The sequence below is a fragment of the Daucus carota genome, chromosome 4 (assembly GCF_001625215.2).
Source record: "Daucus carota subsp. sativus chromosome 4, DH1 v3.0, whole genome shotgun sequence".
Taxonomy (NCBI): Eukaryota; Viridiplantae; Streptophyta; class Magnoliopsida; order Apiales; family Apiaceae; genus Daucus; species Daucus carota.
The window spans coordinates 21,662,392-21,680,399 of record NC_030384.2 but is presented as its reverse complement, the minus strand read 5'-3'; the positions used below and the strand labels follow the sequence as shown (position 1 = coordinate 21,680,399).

At 30.5% G+C, this 18,008-nt stretch overlaps 1 protein-coding gene across 1 annotated transcript; it reads left to right on the top strand.

Annotated features, from left to right (window-relative positions):
• Positions 1–1,306: 1,306 nt before the first annotated feature.
• LOC135152251 (uncharacterized) lies at positions 1,307–17,662 on the top strand. The gene is made up of 3 exons (XM_064092104.1): positions 1,307–1,709; positions 1,821–1,931; positions 17,604–17,662. Exons 1-3 carry the CDS (start codon positions 1,307–1,309, stop codon positions 17,660–17,662), a joined length of 573 nt encoding a protein of 190 aa, XP_063948174.1.
• The last annotated feature ends 346 nt before the right edge of the window (positions 17,663–18,008 follow it).

The following is an 18,008-nucleotide window of genomic DNA, read 5'->3' as shown; positions in this document are numbered from 1 at the left end:
TCCGCGTGTCTGTACTAAACTGATGAAATCTCTGACCAACAAGAGAAAACATGAAAATGTTCCCCTTGTCGTAACTCCATACTTGTTGGAACAGTTCAATGCTCAACCTCAACTGCATCAGTTTCAAGTGGCACAAGATCAACAACAACAACAAGATCAACAGCAGCAACAGCAACAACCTCAACCACAACCAGACCACCCACAACCTCAACAACCTGACCAACACCAATCACCACATCAATCACCACATCAATCTCCATACCAATCACCATACCAATCACCATACCAATCACCACATCATTCCCCTCTACATCATACACACTCAGTTGAAGACGAACGTCAGGAATACAACTTCTTCGAAGCTCAACCGTCTTCATCTGAACCACTACCACAACAACAACACACCCACTTTTTCCCTCAAACACAATCAACCTCACAACCACTACCTGCTGACTCAACCTCCAATCCAGAGTTGCAGTCATTTCGACAGGAAATACAGGTAGCTCAGGTACTTTCTGACTTCTCATCTAACTTTACTGTTGATATGTCAGATTATGTTTGTGACCTTGATTTTGTTTTCCAGACTACCAGCAATGAACCTGACAACACACAGGTTCATAACCAAGCCGATGACCTCATTCAACCAACTCTTTCTTCGGCAAACACAACAATCAACACTACTTCTCAACCGATTCGTAAGATTGCCAGAAAGAGAAGCACTAGCAGTTTGTCGAGTCAGCCCGCAGCTCTGTCTTCCATCAAGAAGCCTAGGTTGGAAGCCCTGGAGACATCTGCAGCCTCATCCTTGCCTTCCCAAAAAGGCTTGGACTTGGAACAGGCAATGAAACAGTCTCTGGACTCATTCTCTCAACAGAATGATGCCATTGAAGTTGACCACCCTGCCACGGTACCCTGTACAGAGTCAAGCACTGCGCTAGCACTCACGCTAGTGCAAAACCAAATAGATACACAGGTTACTATGTTTACTGATTGCACAGATTTTCAAAACCCAGTTAATATGTATGAAAACTATGCTGATCGCACTTTCTTTTATGATCAGGAGGTACTTGGCAGCGTGCAAGTAAATCTGCCCTCACAGGCATCCGGAGGACAATTTGTTCCTCCACTACCTTTGAACCCATCTCAGGGGACATTGGTAGTTTATTCAGGTACAGCTGGAAGAGTGCAATCAATGAGTGAAGAAAGGCAAACACCGAGCGATACACATGCACGTGAGGCTAGTGAAACAGCTTTGAGTGTACGTGAGGTGAGTGCACACACTAACACAGCTCTGTTGGAGGAACAAATGGCTAAGCTGAAAGCTGAATTAGCCCGGATGATAGCAGAGAATGAGAAATTGAAGGGTGCACAATTGGTGACCCTAGAGAAGAAAGCTGATGAAAGGCCATCCAGTTCTTCCAGGGATGAGCTTAAAGATGAAATTCATGAGTTGACTGTCGAGATGAGATCTAACCATGCTCTGTACATGGCCAAATTTGATGATATCGACAGTAAACTGGATCAACTCCTCAGGAACTCAAAGTCAGATGTTGATACCTCCAAAGAGGATCCCTCAACTAAGGGGGAGAATAGAAGAGATAGAGGAGGTGGAGACAAAGGTGACACGGATGACCGGGGCAATAGTTCGAATCAAAGTAACAAAGGGAATACTTCTGAATCTGCTCCTGACAATTCTGAAAAGTCAAAAGGCAAAGAGCCGTTACATCAATCTGAGAATGTCTTCAATTCTGATAATTATGATGACTTTCCACAAGACATGGATGATGATGACGTCTTCGATGCTACTTATCGTCAAGCAGAGGAAGAAGGCAAATTTGAGGAGAGCTATCTGTTTCAAGATGAAGAACCTGTTGACTTGGAACATGAAGAAAATGTCCGGAAGTTTAAAGCTGAGAATGAAGCTAGAAAGCGTAAGCTTCGTGATTACCAAAAGCTTCTAGAGGACAAGCTGATCACTGAGGATCAAATCAAGATTGAAAAGCAGAAAATCTATGATGTTGCGTGCAAGCAGAAGAATCTTGATGTCAAAAGGAAAGTTGGAAAAAGCTGGGACATCGCAAAGAGGATTTTCAATGGACCTCAAAGGGAGCCTTTCAATGACAGAAAGTTCTTATCTCTGATCTACGATCTTCGAGAGGTAAACCCTGACGAGGATATCTTTATGCATGCCTTTGCTTTGGAAATTGATTACTTGACTGTTGGAGTCAATAATTTGCTAGAACAATGGGAGCTGATTGTATATACATGGAGAAATGGTTCATTCAGGTTATCTATTGAATTTCTTAAATCATTCTCTGTATCTGAGCTCTGGGTACTTCGCAATAAGGTAAAGCGATGCTCCAACCTGAACGAACTCCTTCGTGACAAGCTGTTATATTGTGCTGTCTTCAATAGTCCACAGGTTGTCAAAAATCCATATTGTGTAAAGTTCGTTCACAAGGAGCTCTTAAGCACTGTCTATCTAAATGAAGAGGCTTTACCTAAGTATCCTGCTAAGCAACTGGCTCTAGCATCCACTCTACTACGAACCAAGGGCTTCGCTTCTAAAGCCAAGTCTGATGCTGATGATGTGATCTTGTCTTATTGCACCCGAAGAAATGTTTCTCAATACTTTCGAAGGATGAAGGGTGTTACTAAATCTCAGCCAGCAGACTTTCGGGAAGACCCTGTAGAGATGGAAGTGTTACATCAACTGGCTCTGGCAAGGGAATGTAAGAAGCGTGGTGAGTCCACTACATCAGAAGTGCCAACCAGAGAAGAACCGTCAAACCCTATTCTTCACGATTCTGATATCGAAGAAGGAGAAGTTGATCTTTAGATTTGATAAGAAATTTGTAATATATGTTCAGTAAGAACATCCTTGTGTAATCTAATGTACTTGTTTGAATTCTGGTCAATGTTTAATGAAATACCAGAAACTTTTTGCTATTTACAATTCATGTTTAATCCTTTGTCTTATCAGTTAGTTGAGTTATCCTCTCGATAATTTGCATGTTATGTTAACAAACAAATAGGGGGAGATTGAAAGGCATATGTTAAGCCTATTTGTATTTAAGAGTATTAACTCAACTCTGATAAGAAAGAAAGTAAATTAGCAAGCTCTACTGAAGGAATCCGTACGAAGAACGTCAAGTGATTTATTAAAATCATATGTCTGAAGAATTTCAGGATGCTGCTGCACACCACTGAAAGAAGTTCATTAATATGTTCAAGCCTCAGTGTACAAATAATATTTGTAGCACGTCCAGAAGTCCAGAAGGTATAAAGTTTTAATACTTTATTTATTCAGAAGATTCCAAACTATTTCTACTTATGAAGAAGAACTACGAAGACAAAGACTCGACGAACAAGCCACTTCTCAAATGTTTAATTGATAAAGAATATATTTGATTCAGCTAGATACAGATGAACCAGACAATACATTTGTGTGTCAGCTACTCCGATTAAATATTCTGCATCAACAATAGGTGGTCGTTCAATCAAGACAAAGAATCAGATCTTTTAAAGGAAGTCAGAAGACCTGCTGCTGAAGAATGTGCTCAATATAATTATTCTTTTAATTTATTCACATCTCAAAATAATTATATAAGTTATGTAATTTATTTATTAAATTGATTCACACTTGAATTAATTTAATTTATGAATTTATATGATTAATATAATTAAGTGAATAATTATTGAATTAATTATATTAAAGAAAAATCAATTTATATTGATTTTGGGCACGGTATGACAATCTAATTGTCATACCGCACCTGGAAGGTTCCATTTATCACTTGGCATGACATTATCCTGTTTGTCATACCGAGATTTGTATAGTATGACAATGCTTCAGTTTGTCATACTGATCCAATTATAGCATGACATTAGCTCTGATTGTCATACTGATCTTTGTAGCATTGTCATACCAAGGTTTGTCATACAAGTTCAAGGTGTTGCCTATAAATATGGCCTCACCTCCTTCATTTGAAAATGTTCAAAACTTTGTAAAACTTTCAAGTTGTTAGTAACTTGCTATTCGTTATATCCACAGTTTTCTGTGCTTTGATCACTCGGTTGTTTTAATCCGCTAAGTTAGAATACTTCCTGTCAAATTTATTCTACGAACTAGTGGACATTAAAACGAACCATATTAATTATATAACGACTTAAAAATTGTTATATTAATTAATTAAAATCTGATTAACATGTTAAACTCCAATCAGATTATTCCGCCGCGATTATTTTGTGACGATTGTATTCAACCCCCCTTCTACAATCGTATCTGGACCTAACACTACTTGTGTGTTAATGTTTTATTATTTGAAAATACATTTTAAGATGCTCTTGATTATCATTTATTTTGTACTTACTAAATTGTGGCCAACTGTTGCCTACTTGGAGAGTAACTTTAGATTACTTGACTTATTAGGTTTCACATTTATATCTTGTTTTACAATTATTGTGCACTGTGTTCTAAATCTTTTATTTTTTATTTAATATATGATATATTAACCTTTGGAATTAACTTTTGAGTTGTATTTAATTTATAAATATATTTAAGGAGTGTTTTAGTTATCATCATTTCTTTGGTTAAAGTTTTATGCATTGGGGGCGGTCTACTTTACATGAATTTATGAATAAGAAATACCTTGCTACTTGTGTGTTTGTTTTTACTAGCTTTTTTGGCCCGTGCTACGCATACGGGTATTGATTCTTTGATTTTTATCGACTTAATCTATACTTTGCTTAAAAAAAAACTTAATCTATATTTTATGTCGTGATTAACCCCAAATCTGGCGGGTAATCAGCGCAGTCAAATTATTTATTATGAGTTTTAAATTATAGAATTTTAAATGTTTATTAGCATTTTGTCTCGTGCTACGCACACGTTTATGTTTTTTGTTTTTTTTATCGAGTTAACCTATACATTTTTATTAACAAACAGTATGATATGAGATATAAGTTATGAAAGCAACGTACGTAAGAGTCAAAAAACTCGAGTTTTGTTATTAGCGAACAGTACGTTGTAGATGTTAAAAATAATATATACAAATGTCGATTGAATAAATAAAATCACGCAACAGAAATTATAACGACGCGGACTATATAAATCTTTGTATTTAGAAATATATATATAATTATTAATTTAACCTGATTATGCAGATTACAGAGCTTCCATCCATTCCTCAATTATAAAATTAAGGTGAATATGCTGATGATAGAGTTTCCTCCCGTCCTTAATAAAAAATGATAAATATGTTAAGAAATAATTAACCTCAAAGTAATACATCAATTAGGGAATACATCTGTATTCATAATATAGTTACATTACTAAAATTATATAATGCTATAATTATTGCCTATATTGAAAATTGATACTAAGAGAATATACGTGATAAATATCTATAATGGAATAGATTCTGTATTGATTTTATAACGGAATAGATTTTTCATTAATATCATTACAATAACCAAATATTTAATATAATAATAATATTTCATGTTTGGAATAAAAATTTATATGTTCATGAATCTATGATCAAATCATTATTTGTATAGTTAAAATAATAAAAAAAATATTCGATAATTGTTTCTAAAACATTTATAAAAGATATGAAAAATAGTAATGACTATATAATTAAAATTTCTCGGCGTCGCCTAACGGCGACGCCTCGAATCTTAAATAAAACAACAAAAACTATAATAAACTATATGTAAAAATTTTATTGTTTAGTTATTTAAATGAAAATTTTCTCATTTATGAAAAATTTATTTAAATAAAAATATACATGTTCGCCCGTGCTACGCACACGGGTATGATTTTTTTTTTATCTAGTTAAACTATAAATTTTTTATTAACAAACAATATGATATGAGATATAAGTTATAAAAACTAACGTATGTAACATTCAAAATACTCGAGTTATGTTATTGACGATCAATACGTTGCAAATGTTAAAAATAATATATGCGAATGTCAATTTTAAAAAAAAATCACACAACGGAAATTATGACGACACGGACTATATAAATCTTTGAATTTAGAAACATAAATAATTATAAACTTAACCTGATTATACGTATTATAAAACTTCCATCCATTCCTTAATTATAGAATTAAGGTGAATATGTTGAGAAATAATTAGCCTTAAAGTAATACATCAATAAAGGAATACATATGTAGTCATAATTCAGTTACATTACTAAAACTATACATATGTTATAATTATTGCCTATTGAAAATTGATAATAAGAGGATATACATCATAAATATCTACAATGGAATAGATTCTGCATTGATTTTATAACGGAATAGATTTTTCATTAGTATCATTAATATAACCAAATATTTAATATAATAATATTTCGTGTTTGGAATAAAAATTTATATCTTCATGGATCTATGATCAAATCATTATTTGTATAGTTAAAATAATAAAAATCTATTCGGTAATTGTTTCTAAAATATTTATAAAAGACATAAAAATAGTAATGACTATAAAATTAAAATTTCTTGGCGATGCCTCGAATCTTAAATAAAATAAAAAAAAATATAATAAATTATATGTAAAAAATTTATTGTTAAGTTATTTAAATGAAAATTTGCTCATTTATGAAAAATTTATTTAAATAAAAATATACTCGTAGCATTTTGGCCCTTGCTACGCGCACGAGTATGATTTTTTGTTTTTTTATCTAGTTGAACTATACATTTTTTATTAACAAACAGTATAATATGAGATATAAGTTATGAAGACAACGTATGTAAGAGTCAAAATACTTGAGTTATGTTATTGACGATCAGTACGTTGTAGATGTTAAAGATAATATATACAAATATCGATTGAAAAAAAATAAACTCATGCAACAGAAATTATGAGGACGCGGACTATATAAATCTTTGTATTTAGAACATAAATAATTATAAACACTTAACCTGATTATGCGTATTATAATTCTTCCATCCATACTTCATTATAAAATTAAGGTGAATATGCAAATGATAGAGTATTCTCCCTTCTTTAATAAAAATTGATAAATAAGTTAAGAAATAATTAACCTTAAGGTAATACATCAATAAAAGAATACATATGTAGTCATAATTCAGTTATATTACTAAAATTATATGCTACGATTATTGCCTGTAATGAAAATTGATAATAAGAAGAGATATACGCGATAAACATCTATAATGGAATAGATTCTGTTGAAAATTGATAATAAGAAGAGATATACGCGATAAACATCTATAATGGAATAGATTCTGTATTGATTTTATACCGGAATAGATTTTTAATTAGTGTCATTAATATAAATAAATATTTAATATAATAATAATAATTCATGTTTGGAATAAAAATTTATAATTTTATGGATCTATTATCGAATCATTATTTGTATAGTTAAATAATCAAAAATATTAGGTAATATGTTCCAAAATATTTATAAAAGATATGAAAATAGTAATGATTGTATAATTAAAATTTCTTGGCGTCGTCTAAAGGCGACGCCACGAATGTTAAATAAAATAACAAAAAATATAATAAACTATATGTAAAATTTTTATTGTGAAGTTATTTAAATGAAAATATGCTCATTTATGAAATTTTTATTTAAATAAAAATATACTCGTAGCATTTTGGCCCGTGCTACGCACACGAATATAATTTTTTGTTTTTTAATCTAGTTAAACTATACATTTTTTATTAATAAACAGTATGATATAAGATATAAGTTATGAAAGACAACGTATGTAAGAGTCAAAATACTCGAGTTATGTTATTGACGATCAGTGCGTTGTAGATGTTAAGCATAATATATACGAATGTCGATTGGAAAAAAATAAAATCACGCAACAAAAATTATAATGACGCGGACGATATAAATCTTTGTGTTTAGAAACATAAATGATTATAAACTTAACCTGATTATGCGTATCATAAAACTTCAATCCATACCTTAATTATAAAATTAAGGTGAATATGCAAATGATAGAGTTTCCTCCCTTCCTTAAAAAAAATTGATAAATAGGTTAAGAAATAAATAACTTTAAGGTAATACATCAATAAAGAAATACATATGTAGTCATCATTCAGTTAGATTACTACAATTATATGCTACGATTATTGCTTATATTGAAAATTGATAATAAAAAGATATACGTGATAAATATTTATAATGGAATAGATTCTGTATTGATTTTATAACGGAAATAGATTTTTAATTAGTATCATTAATATAATCAAATATTTAATAAAATAATAATATTTCATGTTTGGAATAAAAATTTATAACTTTATGGATCTATTATCAAATCATTATCTGTATTGTTAAATAATCAAAAATATCAGGTATTATTTTCTAAAATATTTATAAAAGACACCAAAATAATAACGACTATAGAATTAAAATTTCTCGGCGTCGCCTAACGGCGACTCCTCGAATCTTAAATGAAATAACAAAAAATTATAGTACACCGTATGTAAAAATTTTTATTGTCAAGTTATTTAAATAAAAATATGCTTCTTTATCAAATTTTTATTTCAATAAAAATATGCTCATAGCATTTTGGCCCGTGCTATGCACACGGGTATGATTTTTTGATTTTTTTATGTAGTTAAACTATACATTTTTTTATTGACAAACGGTATAATATGAGATATAAGTTCAGAAAGGCAGCGTAGGTAACAGTCAAAATACCCGAGTTATGTTATTGGCCATCAATACGCTGTAGATGTTAAAGGTAATATATACGAATGTCGAATGAAAAAAATAAAGTCACACAACAGAAATTATAACGAAGCGTACTATATAAATTTTTGTATTTTGAAACATAAATAACAATAAACTTAACACAGTTATGCAAGTTATAAAGCTTCCTTCCATTCCTTAATTATAAAATTATGATGAATATGCTGCTGATAGAGTTTCCTCCCGTCCTTAATAAAAATTGATAAATATTTATAACGGGATATATTTTTCATTAATATCATTAATATAATCAAATATTTGATATAATAATAGTATTTCATGTTTGGAATAAAAATCTATAAGTTTATGGATATATTATTAAATCATTATTTGTATAGTTAAAATAATAAAAAAATATTAAGTAATCTTTATCTAAAATATTTATAAAAAAACATGAAAATAGTAATGATTATATAATTAAAGTTTTTCGGTGTCGCCTAGCGGCGATGCCTCATACCTTAAATAAAATATCAAAAAAATAATAATAAACTGTATGCAAAGAATTTTATTGTTAAGTTATTTGAATAAAACGATGCTCATCTATCAAATTTTAATTCAAATAAAAAAATGCTCATAGCATTTTAGCCCGTGCTACGTACACAGATAGGATTTTTTTGTTTTTTTTTTCCCGTTAAGCTATACATTTTTTTATTAACAAATAGTATGATATGAGATATAAGTTATGAAAGACAACGTAATAGATTTTTCATTAGTATCATTAATTAAAGTGAATATGCTGATGATAGAGTTTCCTCCCGTCCTTAGTAAAAATTGATAAACATGTTAAAAAATAATTAACCTTGAAGGAATAATCAATAAAGATATACATACGTGATTTAAAAAGAAAAAAGAAATACATATGTAGTCATAATTGAGTTACATTACCAAAATTATATGCTACAATTATTGTCTATATTAGAAATTGACAATAAGATTATATACGTCATAAATATCAATAATGGAATAGATTCTGTATCGATTTTATAACGGAACAGATTTTTCATTAGTATCATTAATATAACCAAATTTTAATATAATAATAATAATTTATGTTTGGAATAAAAATTTATAAGTTTATGGATCTATTATTAAATCATTAATTGTATAGTTAAAATAATTAAAAAATAAATTTTTTTCAAAAATATTTATAAAAGACATGAAAATAGTAATGACTATATAATTAAAATTTCTCGTTGTTGCCTAATGGCAACACCTCGTATCTTGAATAGAATAACAAAAAATTATAATAAACCGCATGTAAAATATTTTATTGTTAATTTATTTAAATAAATATATGCTCATTTATTACCACATGAAAATTATTTAAGCATTTTGGCCCGTGATACACACACAGGTATGAAAAGAAAATGCTCTTTTAATAATGAAATTATAACAAAAATTCTTGATCTGGAAATTGAATGTAATGAACATGAAAACTGTATAAATTAAACGAAAAAGTATTGTTGTAGTAATAAATGTCAAAATCTGTGGAAATCAAATGAAGTTTGACTTCCTATTCGCATATAAGCTATTACAGTCCAGATTCATGTATCGAAAATTTGTAAAACCGAGTGTATGAATACTTCCTTATATATCAAGAGCTGAAATTATGGAATGAGAAAAGACTCCATTAATTTGAATTTATAACAAAAAGTTTTGATTTGAAAATTAAATATAGTGTATATGTAAACCACCACATTTTATACAAAAATGGATTGTAATAATACATGCCAAAATTATTGAAAATCAAATAAAATTTGACTATTTTTCCTTATTTACATATAAGTTATAGCAGGCTAGATTCATGTATCTGAAAATTTTAAAAGTCTAATATATAGAAACTTCTTTATCAAGAGTTAAAATTGTGAAGTGAAAAAAAATACTCCATTAATCGGAAATTAAAACAAAAAGTCCATCTGAAAATTGAATATAGTAAATATGAAAACTGCACAAATTATACGAAAAAGTTTTGTAATATTAAATGCTAAAAAAAGTGGAAATCAAATTATGTTTGACTACGTTTCCTTTTTTGTTATGAATTATAGCAGTCTATATCCATGTATCAGAAAATATTCAAAAATAATAATTAATATATAAAAATATCAAAAGTCTTGATTTGAAAATTAAATGTATTGAATATGAAAACCAATATATATTATACAAAAAAGGATTGTAATAATAACGGCCAAAATCAGTTAAATAAAATAAAATTCGACTATTTTTCCTTATTTACATATGGGTTATAGCATGATAGACTCATATATCCAAAAATTTAAAAGGTCAAATATATAAAAACTTTCTTATCAAGATCTAAAATTATGGAGTGAAAAAAAACTCTATTAATTTGAAATTATAACAAAAAGTCTTGATTTGAAAATTTAAATATAATGAACGTGGAAACCACAAACATTAAATGTAAATGATATTTTAGTAATTAATGTCAACATCAATGAAAATCAAATAAAGTTTGACTTCCCTATTTGCATATGAGCGAGCTATAACAGTCTAGATCTATGTATCCGAATATTTAAAAATCTAATATATAAAAACTTTCTTATCAAGAGCTAAAATTGTGAAGTGAAAAAGTACTCCATTAATTTGAAATTATAACAAAAGGTCTAGATTTGAAAATTGAATATAGTGAATATGGAAACCACTACATATTATACAAAAAAGAATTAATGCCAAAATCATCGAAAATCAAATATATTTTGACAACATTTCCTTATACACATATGAGTTATGGTAGGCTATATTCATGTATCTGGACGGAAATTGGGTCGTATTCATTCTCGGTGTCTCTTGTCAAAATACAATGACACGCAATAAGAAGTAAACAAAAAGCCTTGATCAGATGTTGAGAAAAAGTGAATATAAATCTTCACACGGTGAGCATCCGATAGTGGCCTGGACGAATCATCTCTTTTCAGCAGCTGCAAAGAAAACTCAATCATAAAAAAAGGATCAATAAATGCATTAGTGGACATATATGCATCATAATCACTATCAATACGAAAGGAAATTATGCAAAAATAATGTCAAAAAAATTAATTACAAAATATCATGTCATCTATACAATATAAAAAACTTAAAAACCGGAACAAAAATACAAAAAAATAGAACATACACCAATGCTAAGCTACAATCCCATATGTGGAGGTCGTTACTTTCAAAAAAGGCCTCTCCAGCTTTCCAAACTTTCACCCAATAACTACCTTAATCCAATATTAGGTGAATCATATGAGCTCCCCACATGAGAATACCTATTAATTAATAACAGACACAAACTTATTACAAATTGTTGTATATCACACTAATGATTCTACATGAAGACGTTAACGACAATACGATCGCGTCCAAGACTTTTGAGGAACCAAGACCAAGAGTACTGTATCTTGAAAATGAATGCGTATGAAAACTTTACTCTAGTGCGGAAATCAATTACCTGATGCATGTGCTTTCTTTTGATTCTTGGAAATTGTCTCAACACTTTTACCACGATCCACGTCCATTTCTTTTCACACCTGCAGAAACAAAATTTTACGATTATAATCGAGGATTTCGATACTGCAACATTATCATCGAAAGGATTGCAAAACCTGTTCACGACGTTGAATCCGTCTTCATGCTAAAAAAACACGACCACCGTTATCACTGCAATATAAAATAAATGTTACTACCATACACTCTACAAATCGAGAGAGAAAAAAATGATCAAATGATTACAGATGCAAGTAGATAATAAGAATTTCAAATTTTAAATAAAAAATAGCAGAGAGAGCATAATGGAGGAGGAAGAGATTGATTTAGATAAATAAGCACGGATTTGTTATGATTAATTATCATGTTTGAATTTGAAATCAATTAGACGTAGTAATGAGTGCCATGATTGGAGGAACCGAATTCAATACCTTTTTCAAACTCTACCGAATTCAATACCTTTTTCAAACTCTCATATGGTTGGAAGATGCTATGAGATCCAAAAAGCTCAATGAGTGGCTTGATCAATGGAACAGCAATAAATGCCACGCTCCTGATATGGCAGGAACTTGCTGCATGCCCAGTGGAAATCGGGTGGGTCGCATAAAAACCCGGAATATTCTTTCATAGTGTTAAGTTGAATGAGAAAGCTGCCGGGTCGATCCGAAGCTTAATGGGTTGATCCAAGAGAAAGTGAAATTACCAAAGCAGCCTTAAAAAATGACTCATGCTTTAAGAATTATATAGATTATTTGAAAATCTATTTTAAGTTGATCTTTGTCATCATTTATTTTGTACTTAATTAATATATCGATTCAGAGTGGAAAGCTATTTCCGCCTTCGTCCTTCTCATTTCTTTACAGTTTTTTACATTAGTTGGCACGAATTTTAAGATGCATTCAAAGTATACAGTTTGATAACTTATTTTTAAAATTTTCTATTTTGTATAAATATTTAAACGTTAAATTTTTATTAAAAAAATTTTTTAAATAATTACTCCATCTATCCCATTTATTTCTATACAGTTTCCTTTTTGGGATGTCCAATCATGTCTATACATTCCAAAAATAGTAATTTTTAATAATATAAAACACTATTACATCCACTACTTTCTTCCACTATCTCCATTCTATAATAATATAAACACTATTACACCCACTACTTTCATCCACTATCTCAAATCTATTATTAAATATAAATGGGTCCTACCAATTTTCGCACTTTTCATTTAATTTACTCATTTTTTACACTTTTTCTTGGTCTCTGTATCCACACCCAATTTATATAATTGGGTGGGACGGAGGGAGTAGTGAAATTACACTTTATTGGAATCTTAAAATGTGTGTCAAGTCTCCGTCCAGGTAAAAAACCTAGTGGACAAAGGGAGTATAAAGTATGTCATTGACAATTTTAAACGTTTATATCATGCAGATCATAAATTGATGCCTTCTGTTCAGAGCAAAATTTTAGATTTCTTCTTATTATTTGATACTCCCTCTGTCCCCCTAGGTTGTTTACCTTGGGAGACGGGTTTACCTTGGCGACGGGGCATGGTACGGATTTTAAAAACCCCATAAATTGTTGCTTCACAAATTATTTTATAATAAATTCTTCTGAATAAAAATTTCATTTTGAAATATTCATACGAAAAAAAAAGAAAATTTTAGAAATAATTGTGAAAATATATTTTATAGGAGTCTTATAATGTATGCCAAACAATATAAAAAAAACTATAAAACAAATGAGAGACAGAGGGAGTATATGATATTAACCTTCAAAATCGTAGGGCATGAAACATAAGTAAAGTTAGGCTTAGAACCACTATAAAGGGGGTTGAATATGGTGGATACAATCAAATCGAACTAAGAACACAATATAAAATAAAACACAGCTTTCATTCAATATATACAAACTGATACAGTAGAAGAACAACTGATCTCTTATTGGTATATGTTTATCATTAAGAGTTGCTAGGTTATAAAGAACAAAATTGTTAACATGCAAAAAGTAACTCTTATAGAGTAAAACCTGTAATATCCGGGATTTCGGCATGTATTTATTTATGTCAGTATGAGAATATTTTGTGAATTTTATGTGAATTAATTGTAAATTATATGTTAAGTGACTTGCTGTATGATCGTCTATGTGTGTTATGACTTGTGAGTTGATAATTTTTATATGATCAGATCAAAATATGGAGAATTTTGGCACTTACCTGATAAATTATGGATTAATATATGATTTGATATTTGATTTAAGGATTTAATTAAGTATATTATAAAATATTATTATTAAATTGATTTTAAACCCGTTTACTCGATAATTAAACCCCGGGGGGCTTCCGGGGAAGTTTCGCCGGTTTGTTATTCGTGATATTCTGAACAACTTTCGTGTTTTAACTTTTCCCATCTGGTGTACGGATTTACGTGAAAGATTTTCGGAATGATTTTATGAATATTTTATTATTATTTTATCGTATCGATAAACGTGTACGCCGGATATTTTAACCCCCAAATTATTGTGGCTAAAGCATTATATTCTCGTATTTCGTGCCAATCAAAGCTCGGAGCCCCATAAGTTTCTCGTAATGTGTGTATTTGATATTTATCTTTAAAGTCGGTCCCGAACGGATCAGTTTTATTAATACTTAATGATTAAGAAGTGTATGTTATGTCCGGTATGATCCAAATAGGGGCCAGTTATTCGTAATTATAAATAGGATAATTACTATTTTATTTTTCATAATTATCATTTCAATACACGAGAATCGAGAGAAACTAGTTATTCGTTCTTCGCGTTCTTGAAGTTCAATCGAAGTTTTGAAGGCGTTATCGGACTCAGAATCAAGCATACAAGTAGTCCAGACGAAGGTATCGAGGAGTAGAATCCATATCAAGTCTCAAAAACAGGTAGAGATTCACGGTTAGAAAGTAATTTAAGTTTGAAGATTCGAACTAATTAGGGTTAAATTAGGGCTTTTTGATTTTGATGTGTTTTATGTGATTTGATGCTTCCATGTTGTAGATAATCTTCTCCTGATCATTTTGGTATATTATATGCATGATTTGGAGTTCAATAACATGTTCAAAATCGAGTTTGATTATTCGGATATGAAATTAGGGTTTATGCGCGATGAATATTTTCAATTGAAATTTAGGGCTTTTTAATCCAGGAGGTAGAAGAGAAATCAGAGGGTACCATCATGTTTGTCATGTCTCCAGGAGTGTGTATGTATGTTTAGATTGTAGGTGAGGTGCCGGAATCGGACGAATCGACGCGAAGAAGACTCGCCGGCGACGGCGAGTTTCTTCGAGCTTTTCCGGTCGATTCCGGACTTACACGGTGAAATTGTTGGTTGGAGAAGGTTCAGGGTGGCCAGGAGGGTCGATCTGCACCTCCTGGGCACCTCTGGCTGCCGGGATCGCCACCTCCGGCAAAGCCAGGGGCGGCGGCTGCAAAATTGCAGTTTGGCCCCTGGACTTTTGGAGGTGGTGAAGTGGTGATACTGCACTTTCTGATTTTTCAATTCAGTCCCTGATGTTTCAAAAGTTGCGTTTCAAACCCTGGAGTTTTAAAAACTTGCAGTTTAAACCTTGAAGCTTTAAAAACTTTCAATTTTGATTTATTTTAATTTCTTTTATTCCGAAAATCATTTAATTATTTTCAAAAATGGTTTTTAATTACTTCTTTATTCAGAAACAAATCTGATTTAATTTATTAATTAATTTTAATTAGTAATTAATTATTATAATTAGTCAATTAATTTAAATATTAATTGATTAATTGTTTTAATTATTTATTAATTGATTTTAATTGATTTATTAATTAGATTTAATTGTTTTAAATGTTTTAAAAATCCAGAAAAATAGTTTCAAGCTTTAGAAAATTATTCTAAAATATGTTGAAGGTTCGTTAATTGATTTCAAATGATTTCGAACCTTATTTCGAGTATTCGGACTTGTTTATTCAGTTATAAATTGATTCTGTTACCCGTTTTTATTCCGAAAAATGTTTAAAAATTCATAACAAATACCAGAAAAATCATTTTTACCCCAAACCTTTTCTGAAAGACTATTTTATTGATTAACTTATGTGTTATGTGCTATGTGTTACTTGATTGATATGTGAAATGCTTATATGAACACTGTATGACTGTTTTATGCGTATCTTTTGAACCGTATATCGGATTTAAGTGAAACGAAGGGTAGATAGAAGCTTGTTTCAATTATGAAACAAATAGGATGACATGAGAATGAATATTGATAGATGAATATTATGATTATCAGAGAAGGACAGGCTTAGAAAAGGAAAGCAGGTAGTGTTGGAGTGATTCTGTTTAGTGAAAGCTATAGAGAGAAGTAAAGCTTCAGAATAAGGCAAGTGCTCTATTCTCAACTTATACTTCTATAAACTCCTTGAATTACTTTTCTGTATATAATGTTGTTATCCTGGATAAACTTGGAAATGCCTCTGTGGATATATTGAGCTATTGATCCTGATTATTGGTAAACCTTATTCAACCCTGTCATCACCTAAATTACAAGCTGAACCTTGACTTTGATTTCAATTGAACTTGTACCTATTTCTTTGAGACCTGGAAACACAAATCATTTACTTTGATATTCTTTCATCCATGAATGACCAAACAGTACAAACCTATATGCTACAATACTTCACCAAATTATACAATGTCTTACCAAATACCTGTATTATTCTTTCGAAGAATGTTCACACATATACACCCTAACACTTGGATTTCCTTCAAGATAAACATATTTGGAACCTTAAGTCAATCTCAATTGCATTATTTCTTCTACAAACATCAGATTGTTTTCACCATATACTTAATCTTTCTTTCGACTTCAAGCCATTCTTTAAACATATTGTGGTGATACTTGAACCTAATTCTGAATTGTATTTTAATCTTGATAAATACTGCAACCCTCGTTGTAATGATTCTGATTTGACGATTATGATTCTGTTTTGGTAATATTGCTTCTGTTCAGTTGGTGTTGATTCTGATTATTGAAATATTGTTGATTTCATTATATTGTTAAAGAATTGGATTGTTTTATAAATGTGGACCAGATTCGTGGTCAGACCAGATTCGTGGTCATTAGGCCAATGTGTGCCTTGGATCCAGTGATAGAGCTTGGTATGTACCTGGCTCGGGGTTAGTGCGTGACTGATCAGCAGCCTAACCTTGGTTTTTAAATAAAAATCTGAATATCCAATTCTAGTCACTGCTTTAAAAAGGGAATTTGAAGTCTCGATCCATTCTTATTGATAAATGTTGAACTTCAGTTTATTGTTTATATTACTTGCTGAGCTGTAAGCTCACTCTTGCGATGTCTTATGTTCTTTTCCAGTGAAGAAAGAGACTACTGTTAGCGAGGACCCACAGACTAGCCAGCAAGCTAAGGTATAAGGATGAGTGTTGGGAGGCTTTGCTAGGAGTTGCGGATATTATAAACTTTTGAGTATCTTTTGTGTGTAAGCATTGCGTTGAGGTTTGTAAGTTGTAAGATATTGATTGGGATTCGACGTATTGTAATATAACTTAAGTTGTGGCTTGTTTCATACTATAACCTGGAGCGGTCCGTGGATGTTTAGGGTCATTGCATATATTATTATTGTTTACAGGTTTATATTGTGGTGTGACCCCCAAGTCTATGACCCGGATTTGGAGGGCGTCACAAAACCTATTTGTGTTTATATAGACAAACCGTTACATGATATCTACTGATTGATATAATACTGATCTTCTTCCTAAA